Source organism: Limulus polyphemus, unplaced genomic scaffold, assembly GCF_000517525.1.
Source record: "Limulus polyphemus unplaced genomic scaffold, Limulus_polyphemus-2.1.2 Scaffold5058, whole genome shotgun sequence".
Lineage (NCBI taxonomy): Eukaryota > Metazoa > Arthropoda > Merostomata > Xiphosura > Limulidae > Limulus > Limulus polyphemus.
Genome location: NW_013670668.1, coordinates 59,067 through 72,023, shown reverse-complemented (window position 1 = coordinate 72,023; position 12,957 = coordinate 59,067). Strand labels below are relative to the sequence as shown.

General features: G+C 29.4%; 1 protein-coding gene across 1 annotated transcript in view; it reads right to left on the bottom strand.

Annotated features, from left to right (window-relative positions):
- Positions 1-3,366: 3,366 nt before the first annotated feature.
- LOC106472063 (histone deacetylase 4-like) overlaps positions 3,367-12,957 on the bottom strand; it is a 60,805-nt gene continuing 51,214 nt past the window's right edge. The window contains exons 19-21 of the mRNA XM_022400674.1: positions 12,228-12,376; positions 7,362-7,497; positions 3,367-6,201 (exon numbers count right to left, since the gene is read on the bottom strand). Coding sequence (XP_022256382.1) covers positions 6,150-6,201; positions 7,362-7,497; positions 12,228-12,376 — 337 coding nt within the window. The 3' untranslated portion in view covers positions 3,367-6,149. The remainder of the gene's footprint in view (positions 6,202-7,361; positions 7,498-12,227; positions 12,377-12,957) is intronic.

The following is a 12,957-nucleotide window of genomic DNA, read 5'->3' as shown; positions in this document are numbered from 1 at the left end:
TTAAAATTTCGTCGGAACAAAGTTACGGGAAAAATCAATTAACAAACGGAGACTTAACAATATTATAAATATATTTACAAGTAGTACTTGACTTAGTTTTTAAACAATTCTGTTCAAAAGTTAGTCATATACAAATTTAATACCTTTAATGTGAATTATACTAGTGGGCTCTAATGTACAAGTCTTGCTTATCATGACACATTTTTCTGACAGTGCCAAGATGAATTTTACCTCAAACACACGACTCAAACACTTGTAATGTTTATGCTGTTCCACCTTTATGGGTTTTTTTTTCAATTTTTATAAAGTGTTTATTATTTTGAACAATTATAATAAGTTGGGGAAAATTAATTCCTTGCCTTTAAAAAGTTTAATAAGTAAATCCTGGAGTAATTTTGAGCTTTTTAACTTCCATCCATCCTCCTATAAATTGATAAATTATCACAAGGAAGATCTTTATTTGCCTTTTTCAACACAAAACATTACAGAACTTTATATCTTGTTTGGGCTGGTACTGTAACAGAATTTAATATTAACTTTTAAAACAATGACTAGGATGATACAGAAAATAGACAAAAGTAATATACTTAGAAACAGAATGCATAAAATATTTGAAAAACAAGATTTTTGAACTCTGAATATCTTTATCATCTGTATCTGCTATTAGAATAAAATGACTAGTGCAATGTTTGGTATATAAATTTTTCTTATTAAAAAAAGGTTTTTTAGTATCACATTTCATGCCAACATAAAATGGTTCTTTATAAAATTACAGTTTTGGAATTTTAATGTTTTTATGATCTGATACAGACAAACAGCATGCAAATCATCCTATTTTGTTCACAGAAGATTTGCTAACGAAAGTGAACAATGTATACAGTAATTAAGAAAATGTTAATTTTGCTTTGCTGCCAAATAACTGATGTGCATGTTTTATATATACTAGTTGACTCATCCATTCAATGAGGGGTAAACATAAGGACCCTTGAGGAATGACATGGAGGGGAGGTCAAATCCAAGTGCCATCCTCTGTATGTCACTGCTGTGGGGACTAGGGGTACATGCTAGGTTTAGTGAAAATTGGTTCAGCAGTTCAGTTATAAGTGGATACATGCACATTTGAGTAGAATGACATTACTGTGAAGAGAATATTATTGCTTCTACAACATATACATAAATTAGATAAACAATGAGAATGTATGTTACATTTATAGACAATAATAAAAAAAAGTAATTTTAGGCCTATAGTCATATAATTAAAAAAAAAACATTCCTAAAGTCTACATATAGATGCACACAAATATTATGAAATACATTTAAAATGTTGGTTCATTGTTTCAGTGTTACCGCTCTCATAAAAAGAAAAACATCAATTAGAATGAAGTTAAAACAGAACCATTAATTTTTATAATATGTGTTTGATGTTATGGTATTTTCACAATAAAGAAATTAATTTAAAATCTTAAAATCAATCTAAGTTTCAAATTTTGAAAGCTTAAATTCCAACATAAAATTTCAATAAAGATTTTGAGATGAAATCTTAATAAATAAAACATTACTTGAAATGAGAGAAGTTGAATATGTAGCACAAATACAGAACAACAAATGTTACACTGTATATCATTTACCTTGTTCACTTGTTTTTATACTTGTTACTAATATCATCTATTGATCCTTGCAGTAAAATCTCTTCAAAGAATTCTATTACTTATATTCCAGAAAATGCTGATTGGAAATACTTTTAAACTCAGCATAGTAATTATAATGTTTATAATTTAGTACATATACCAATAACACACACAATAAAACAGTGCAGGCAATAAATTGTAACAATACCATCCACGAGTGTACAGAACAGGTACTACTTTGACAAGAATACAATAGTAAGGTGACAGAAAATCCATACTCTTTGGGTATTTATCACCAAGATCATATTTACAAAACTTCAAATTTTGCACCACATGGATTTTACTGGTAATAAATCTTTAATAAAATGACATTATTTACAAGCTAAATGTTAATTTACAGTCAAGTAATTATATTGTGGGAAAGCTGTGTACTTCCAAGTTGATGTACTGTTAATATTAAAAAAATGGTAATTAGAAACAGATACAAGTGTAGTCTTTGACTGATCACAGCATAATAAAAGGAGATCATATACATATGTCAATGTCAAAAATGTACATTTTTATATGATAAACATAGTTAAAAGCAAAAAAATCACAATACTGTGTTGTATAAACACATCCTGTATGATATTAGAAACACACACCCAAATGCATCAATTTGAAAACACTATCCAAAAATCATAAAACATACACTGATGATACTAAAAAGGTGACCACACTTTGAAATGAACATATGATTTGGTAATATGAAAACTAGTTAGTACAAAGCAGACTGGAAAAATATTTTGGTACAAATGAATGAAGAATAAACAAGCTGATAAGGGGAGCAGAGAAAACAACGGCAATCAATCAAAAATAGACTGGGAGTAGAATAAGATTCTATGCAATTAAAACATCAAATATTAACAGTAGCTAATTACACAAAAATCTTTGGAGTTAGCTATAAGTAAAAAAATATATTGTATTTTGAAATTAATACAAAACTTAATTTTGTGACTAATTAAAAGTTACATAATTTAATGCCATAAATAGTTAAAAAGCAAACACAAAAGCAGCCATCTTCACCCTCTCCTTAGTCATGGCAAGTATATATTAAAACTGTCAGGTATTTTAAATGTATCAACAGAATATTATTTTTCTTTGGTTTCGGGTTAATAAACATTATGAATATTATTTAAATGTCAATAAACTGAATAAATGAAAAACAAAACCACAACTAAAATATAAATAGAATCATGATGATGATGATACTATCCAAGTAACATGGAAGCAACAATTTATACAAAAAATATCTAAAGATCAGTTTCAATTTCTTACAATAACATCCAGAAACTAGTAAATATTTATCATTAAAATTTCAGTTAAATGAATCTAAGATGAACATAATACCACCTGTAACAAAGTCATAATATTAATAGTTTGGTTTTGAGTTTACTTACTGATTAAGTGTTATTTTATTACACCTTACAGCTTTTACAGTGAGAAAGATTTATTTTAAGAACAGGTACAATGTTTCAATGACTGTCACAATCATTCTCAAGTACACAAGTTTTAACAGTAAAGAAGATTTTAGTATTTAAATCAACAATCTAACAATATATTTAAAATTGTGATCAAAACGTTGTACCTGTTCTAAAAATAAACCTTACTTATTGTAAAAGCTGTAACTTGTAATAAAATAAATTTATGAAATGATAGATATCTGTTTATCATCTGTTTTTTTAAATATTTTTCCAACTTGATCATCAATACCATGTTTTATTTACATAAAGAAGACTTGAATAACAAATTCTATACTGATCAAAATATTTGTTAAAAGTTTAACTATAAAACCTGCAAAAAACAACAAGTATTACAGCATATATGTCAATATTATAACAAATCAACATGGTTTAATAGTTTTAAAAAATCAGTGAATTTGTCAGTCATATGAAAAATTACTCTTGTGTAAGCATATTATCCACAATCCTCACCATAAAAATACTTAACCAATACTCTCCTCATGCTGTATATAAACAGGATAAGTTAATTATAGGAAAAAAATCATTAAACAGATGTAACATACTACATAAAGATAATCAATATGTTGCTCTTTGCCAGAGAAAGAGACCAACTGAATTATATTTTCCTTAAAGTATACAATTTCCCATGTCACCAGAGCTTCAGTATATATAGAACTGTTTTCATAAACTTATAGTAGTTAACATTTTATACACAAGTATTAGTTGTACTCAATTGTTAAAAATGATTATTTAGATACAATTTAAATTCTAGTACAAGGCAAAAGCTACCTCAAAAATTACAACACAAAATAAGAAATTACATGTTAAGAAAGTTATATACATGGTAAAGTGAGTATATTAACAACCTGTTTTAAAGTACCAAAAAATATTTTGTTTAAAAATATAAAAGACATATTTAAAAAGAAGTAGTGTTTCTTGGCATTTAATTGTGTATGATTTGATAGTTTTTAGTCTACCTTACTCCAAATTTAAAGTACTAAACTTTGTTATATTACATTTTAACTTAACGGGTATAATAGTGGAGTTATGTCATTGGAAATGCCAGCATTTCATGAACATGAAAGTTTTTCTACCAAACTTTCTCAGAACATAAAGATAATTAAACAGTAATTAAAATACTTGGATGAATACATATGTACCGTACTTGTATTTTTCAAGTAGACTTCCTTATATCCTGCTACAGAATTTGAAATTAATCATCTTCTCCAGAAAATTTAACCAATTCTCTAAAAACAATTTGCTGTAAGGTAGTCGTATATAGTAACAATAGAACATTTACTTATTTTTACAATCCAGGAAAGAAAACTAGTTGGGAAAAAATTTAATGACAATTTATTTTTGTTATAAAGTACTTGAAGGTCTTGGTTTGCTTTAATAAGAAGTAAAGAAAAAAAAAGTAAATGACTTAACTAATATTCAACTCTTATCTCAACTTTTAGCCTTTGATAAATTATCTATCTTAAAATTCATTCAGAATGGACTTAACATTAACATCATTCAAATAGGAAGTAGCTTTTACACTGACAAAAAACAATCAACCAAAACTTACACTTCTTGCTTCTAATGATACCAGTGTGAAAACTCATAAAGTTGTATACAGCTTTAATTTAAAAGACAGCAAAATATTTAAGTTAAAACTAGAAAAATAAGCTTCTTATCTTAACTTTTATTTTACATCTAAGTACATAACTGTACTTATACATTGAAATTTTGTTGAACATAAGTTTATGTTACTTGAATATTCTCAAAGCAAACATTAGATAGATATTTTCAGAGTAGACATTACCAAGATATTTTTAAAATAGATATTATTGGATATTTCCAAGTTTCCTATACATTCTCACAGTAGATGTTACCTAGATATTACATGAGTATTCTAAGAATAGACATTACCTAGACACTCTTAGAACAAATGTTATTTAGACATTCTGATAGCATACATTATCTGGATATTCTCACAATGTATGTCATCTAGATTTTCTCAGAGTATACACTACCTGGATATTTTCAGAGTATATATATTACCCAGATAATCCTAGAGTAGATGTTACCTGGATATTTTCAGAATATATATTACCTAGATAGTCCTAGAGTAGATGTTACCTGGATATTTTCAGCATATATATTACCTAGGTAATCCCAGAGTAGATGTTACTTCATATAATTATTTTTAAATGCTCTTATTTTAGATCAAAAGTAATTATGTCGTATCATCAGTATTCGGCCACTTTAGATAAGCGACTCTGATGTTTTAATACTAATTTTGCCATTCATCTTTCCAATCTGAATGTAGTTGTTAATGAATTTTGAATTGAAGCATTGAGTAAAGATACTACTCTAGCTTTAAACTGGTATTAAGATAAAACTATAACTTAATATTAAATACAAGCAGTGATTGTCTTAGTCAGATTTAATAAAAAATAAAGATTAGTATTAAAACATTCACACCAGGCCCTTTACGATTTTACAAAATCAAAAAATTAATGATTATATTGAAAAATTGCATTATATTATGTCTAAAGCAATATTCTCCCAAAAAAAACCTGCTAATCACCATAAATTTGCTCGCAGAGGTATAGGAGTTATGAGCAAAAAATACTCAAACGTTGAGAGTGTTACATGTGTATTTAATTCAGGAGATTTATTTCATACAACTCTGTGCAATTCAGAATAGGTTATTCTATTTCTTACATGTTAACCACACACATTTACAAAATAATTTTTTATAGACCATGAAATAGCTTTCCAACATTTTTACTGAAATTGATGCTACTCTTTATGGTTCCTGAGAACTCCAGAATTCTCAAAGAATCTTCTACATGAAATCTTTCAATGAAATTTGACAAGCTACAGGATTTCATCTTATGAAAAAAGCAACTTGTTCTGATTATGTTGCTCTTAAAAACTCTAAGTAGGTATTCTCACAAATACAATTAAGAAAGTGATTACTGATAATTGGACCATGGTTAAAAATGTTATGAAATTGAGTATCATATCTTTACTTATCATGATCAACATCCATAGACTCACTGACCACTGGCTTCTGTATTCTGCAAGAAAATTTAAAGTTAAAACAAAATTAATGCAATTTGTTCTAAAGTATTATATTAAATAACTTTCTAAATATTAATCTTTAAGAAATTTAGGATTTTATTAGCTTAAGATAACTTATAGAAAATTACAATTATGTATGCTTAACATAATTAATGTGGTTTAAATTATTTTGTGATACATAATAACAGATTACTTATAACTACTTATAGGCCTAAAAGTTGGTTGTACCGAAAACAACTTTGTTAATTAGCTATTTTTTTAAACGATACAGCTCTTTATGAAAAGTTTAAAAATCCTATTTCTGAAACACTGTTATAAGACTAATATAATACTAAGCAGTAAAGTACAATGCACAACCATAAGCTACAAAGAGTGTAAAAACACCTGCTCAACAAAGTAACAGTGTTATATTGTAATAAATAAAGTGAAAAATTGTCTGCTTAAAGGAGTGAGTACTGATCTCAAAATGCTGGTGTTGTTAGGAGTTCTAGGTTAAAGTTCTGGTCAGAGCAGATTACTCTTAATCTATTTCAGAATGTTATAAATAAGTGTCCAAAGAAAAATAAGAGAATGGTGTATATGTGAAGTAATTATTGAGACTGTGATGTTGAACATGAGATATGCCAGGATAAGGAGTCCTCTTGAAATTAGTGTAGGAGAAAACATGATATTCATTTCAGTGATTAAATCTTGAGTCTCAAGACACTAGTGTGAAATGGGACCCTGGGTTAAGTCAGATTGCATAATTTTCATTGCTAAAAAATTTACACAACTTGCTAGAGCATAACATCAATTTTTTAGATTATTAAGAAAATAACTCAAAACACCGAATTCCTTGTAAAGATGAAGAGAAACATACAGTGACCGAAATTTCTATTTATGCTGTTCCTTAGTCTTAACACACACACATATTGATTTTAATACAGATCTGTGGTACAATCTTTCAATTAAATCATTATTATACAAATTCTCAATTTTATACTAACAGACAAAGCTACATAAGAACTTAAAAGGGCATAGAAATCTCAGGTGTATTTAAATTGATATGTACATATTTATCAAAATATTAACTTAGAAACTATCCTCCTGATATTAATTCCATTGAAAAATTTATAATGAATATGTTTTCTAAGACAATTTAAGTAAGTATACTCACTGGTCTTGTTCTGCAGCTACAAAAAATGATGGCACAGTGGTTATGGGGTTTTCCAATCCACTTTCTTTTTGCTTAGTTTCTAGCAGTGAACAACCAATTACGTGTGCTCTTTGTTTGATACTCGGCCAATGTGAGGCTAAAAACAGATGAATAATGATGTTTTCAAATTATTGCATTTTTATATGACTAGAAACAGTAAGATGTTTTTGAAATTCAGCAAACTGTAGATGTCTAAATTAAAGAGACTGTAGTAGCTGGTTACAAATGCTGAAAAGACAGGTGTAATACCAACTCAAGTCATGAAAGTCTTGTCAGACCACCACAATATGTTGCCAGTATGAACCAGCAAGGAAATTATTAGGATCAACTGAAAGACCCTCTTCTAAAACACATCACTTGCTGGGAACTAGCACAAGCTGATGCAATTAGTTTTCCTACAGTGAAAATCAGTTTATTACAATGTGTCTTAGGCTAACACCATTAAATGCTAATAATGTACTAATCATTGTTAAATATATTACATCAAAAAAACAACAACTAACTTTCCATATCATTTAATTTTGCTATCCAGAATAAAAACATAAACATAAAGGAGGTTAAGGATTGGATATGTGAGCCACTTGCTACTATTTTTTCTAAGTCCTTGAATAGTGGGCTGGTACCAGAGAATTGAAAGTTAGCTAATATCACTCCTCTTTTCAAGGGAGGTAATAAAAATTCTCTCAGTAATTGTAGGCACATTAGTCTTACATCAGTTGTGGGAAAAGTTTTAGGAAATTTTTATAAAAGATGCTTTGCAAAGTCATTTAACAAAGTTTAGAATTTTATTGGATAGTCAACATGGTTTCTCTAAAGGAAAATCTTGCCTTACAAATATTTTGACATTCTCTGAAAATGTTACTTTTTATGTAGGTAAGAGTGTAGATTTGGTGTATCTAGATTTTCAGAAAGCATTTGACAAGGTACCACATAAAAGGCTTGTAAAAACATTATCTATAGTCTTGGAGGAAATTGGATAGAAGAGTGGTTGGATGGAAGAAAGAAGATGGTTGTTAGAAATGAAATTCATCAAACTGGATTAATGTTACATGTGAGGTACCTCAGGGCTCAGTCTTAGGACCTTTGCTCTTTTTGGTTTACATCAATGACATAGATAAAGGAATGGTCAATAAATTACTTAAATTTGCAGATTGATATTAAGGTCTTGGGTGTTGCTAGCTGTGAAGAGGATGCTGTTGATTTACAAAAGGATTTAGATCATTTAGTTTGTTGGGGAAATAAATGACAAATGGGTTATGATTATAATAAATACAAGATAATGCATGTGGGTTATAATTATAATTTGGATGGGAATAACTTTAACAGTGTTATGAAGGAAAGGGATCTTCGTGTAATAGTTGATCAGTCTCTTAAGCCATCCAAGCAGTGTGCTGTTGCTAGTGGTAGTACAAATAGGATTTTAGGTTGTATCTACAGAAATATTGAATACAAGTCTAAAGAGGTTAAATTTCATTGTATAGGTTACTGGTTAGGCCACATTTGGAGGATTGTCTTCAGTCTTGCTCTCCTTACCTTAGGAACTACATTGAGGAGAGTTACTAGAATGGTACCTGCGATGAAAGGATTGTCATATGAGGAGAGGATGAAATCTCTCAAATTGTTTTCTTTTGAAAAAAGAAGAGTTAGAGAGTATCTGATTGAGGTGTTTAAGATTGTAAAGGGAATTGATAGTGTTGATGCTTCATCTTTTTTCATACTTAACAGTGAGAATAGTAGAACTAGGGGAAACAAATATAAACTTTGACAGGGTAGGAGTCATCTTCAGCTAAGACAGTTTTATTTTTCTAACAGTGTGGTTGGCCTTTGGAATGGGTTGCCTTCGGATGTTATGGAGGCAGTAAATTTAAGTGAGTTTAAGAGAAAGCTAGATAACTGTATGAATGATAAGGGCTGGCTTTAAGATGTTTTTTGAATTTATTAACAGTTTTAGTTTAGTTTACAGGATGGGACAGCTGAGATGAATCATTAGCTCCCATGTTGTCCCAAGATGTTAAGTTATGTTATCTTGGGCAAAGCCAGACAGTAAGAATGTTTAACAACCATAAATCTTCTATTAACACCAAACAGGTCTCCTGGATGTTCTATGAAGTTCTACCACCAATTTCTATCTAATTTCAACAGCTACATACCTCAGTAACTGCATGGAAGAACATAATTTAAAATTTGTCAAAACTATAGAAATGAGTAAAAACTAAGCTGGTAGAGTTAATAAAATGTAGCATTATGCAAAATCTCCTAAATATGTTATACCTTGTAAATCATTGAGCATGTGCAATGCCTAGTTGTTATATTTGTAAATTATAGAAAAATTCGAATTGCACTTGAATGTTAGCCATTAGGCACATTCAAACATGAAATCATATGTCAAATGTATTTGATCACCATTCACAGGAAGAACCAGACTAAGTGCAACCAAAACACTGTATGGTATTTATGTACAGTGAAACACACTGTTACTACCCTTGTATACTACAAGCAGTGGTTTGCAGATAAGCTGTCATTCTGAGATACATACCACCTCCACGAGCATGTAGCAGTCTTGAAAGTGGTATACTGTTCACCAAGTTAGTATCATTGTGAGTTCAGTTACTGATCTTATATCAGTGTAACAAAATGCAACTACATGTATCTTAGGTAGGCTCAATTACACATCCAATAACATCTTTGATAGGGGTTACATCTTGATTCTACTGATCCACATTAAGGTATTATTAGGAGACAGGTTATGCAACCTGTTCTAAAATAACCATTTTATTAATTACCTTCATATTTATCCACTTGATTTGCCATTCTGTTATACATAATATAACATGTGTTAATATTACTTTTACTATATATAAACCTAAGGTTGATGACAAAAGGTCACAGAAGGCCTAATTCAAATACAAGGCTTTGAAACACGTTTTCAGCACATTTGAAATCTGGTCACATTATATATTTGTTTTTAAAGAAGAAATATTTACCTAATGTGTATTTAAAAAAAAACTGATTTTTCTGTTCTGATTATTCTTAACACATCTACTTCCCTGTACAAAACATGAACATTCATGCCCTTTTAAGTACAGACATATGACTGACTGGCTTTCATTTATGATCTCATTTGTGCCTGACACTTATATTTACTTTTCATTATTTGCTTTCATTATTCCACTGAAGGCAAATTTCTTTCACTTATGACAATAATGTTTAATTTTTATCAGTATATTAGTTTAAGTTGATGCATTCACTAATGATGGGAACTACTTGCAACTTACATTTTAAAAAATAAAGGAGGTAAAACTGAAACTGGTTAACAAATTTTCTTTATTTAATTAAGGAACAAATGCAATGTTGAGAAAAGTTTGGTCCTTTTTAGAAATAAAGGGAAATATTCTGAGGAAATCCTTTGCAATTTCAAGCATTCTTTTGAGGTCAGTGATTATTACAGCCAAGGGTTAAAGATTGGGAGGCATAGATAAAATTCTTAATTACTCAAGAACTTCACTAGGCTTGTGTTTGTGGCTTTACATAAATATTTTCTAATCAGATAACAAATTTCCAATGGTATTTAAGCATTACAAATCCAAAAATCTGTTGTGAAATTCCAGACATCTACTTACAAACTGCCACTACAAGTGCCATATAGTATTTCAATACATAATTTTGCAAGACTACTTTTATGCAATATGGACATTTTACTGTAAAGACAAAAATATATTATAGTAATCCTATGTGAATGAATGGGGTTCCAAGCACGTATGCCAAGACCTTTTACAAAATGCCATTCAACACGATATTATGTATGTGATGTCAGAGTTATTAATTATTCATTTTACCCTACACTGCTGATTTAGCAACAGATTGTTTTAGAGTAAATACCAGATACAGTAAAAGGATACTGAAAAAAACTGTATATTTATGTTTCAAATATTCTGATGGTTGTGCAAATGTAAAAAGCAGACTATATGATGGACAAAAGTATTTTTATTACTTACATGAACATCACCTTGCACACTGAGTCAGACTAACATCATCAACTCACAGACATATCTTGAGTATAAATATTTTTGTAACACACCCAATTTTTTAGGTATAACAGACTTGCACATTTTACTAACAGGTTTCTTGAAGATAAAGAATTCAAGCAATCAGAGTATTTATTGTTCAAGGAGTAAGAAAATTGGTATGAAAGAGAACTGTTTTATGAAGCTTGTAAAACTTACCATCTGGAGAATCAGTAAAATATGAATATACGCTAGTTAAGTATTAGGAATGAATGATTCCTGACCCCAAAATTAATGGCATTATAAACTTGTATCATTATAAGAGAATACTTACTGAATACAAAGAAATTCCTATGAAAATCATGTATCTGAATCTTCTATATACATATATGTAGTGTTTAAACATAATGATGAAACTAGACTAGTCAGAAAGGAAGGTCAAATATAGCAAGAGCTGGTCATCAGTATCAGGTTTCTTTCTTTTGAAAAATAGTGATTATGATAAATGTGAAAGGTTTATTTCCAAAATAACAGAGAAGATTGTACAAAATAATTGCTTCTGTTCTCATACATATAAATATGTAAAACAAAAACAGTTTAAATCAGAAATATAAGTCACATTTTCTATGATTTAGCCCAGTTATGGCTATTTTGAGATAAAGAATTTTTAGAGGAAAAAAAAAACATCATAGGAAAGAACAAACCACATGAAATGCATTACAATTTGTGGCGAAATAAAAGTACTGGTCAAAACAACACTCTAGAGCTAATTTTTACTTGTTATGAGGTTTTATAATTGCAACTTTGTCTCAAAACTAAATACCTTGTATGGATATTACTTGCTGAAGCACTTCCACTGCCACCTGGTGAGGCTGTCGCATAACCTCTTCAGCCTTCAATGAGCAGTTATTCTCACCCAAAAGTGTGGCAACACACACTTGTGAACAATCACAGACAGCTGGCAAATCGTAACTGTTAAAATAGTTCAGTCTTAGAAACAAAAGTTTGTTCAGTGTATGAAACTTATCACTTCATTCTGTCAAAACTGTACGTGTTCAATCATTGTCAGACATCACACACATTTTCTGATTTTTACAGGAATTCTTGTCTATCATGTTCAATATTATAGCTTAGTAAGAAGTATTATAATGCAGATATCAGAATTTGAAACCTATTATCCTATAATTCACTACTGTGATTGTCAGTGTTTTAAGGAAATAATAGTTGATGAATTAATTCTCAAATTACACAACAATTCTGAGGTTAAAAAAATACATGAGAATAGTAAAACATTGTACATTGGTTCAAGTTTGTCAATGTTTCAAATTCTTAGACAGTACTTGACGTATATTGAAATATTATATAAGATGAAATAATAAGAGAAGATAAAGTTTACTAACAATAATGGATGCTTTCCTCACTTGCAGTTCTTTCCATTAATCTGCATTGATATAAATATTAGGTTCATTTCTGAAGTATTTCTATTGTCTGAATTAGACTTAACCCGATGACTACCGGTACTAACTTTCCTAGTAGGCAATGCAAGTGTGAGG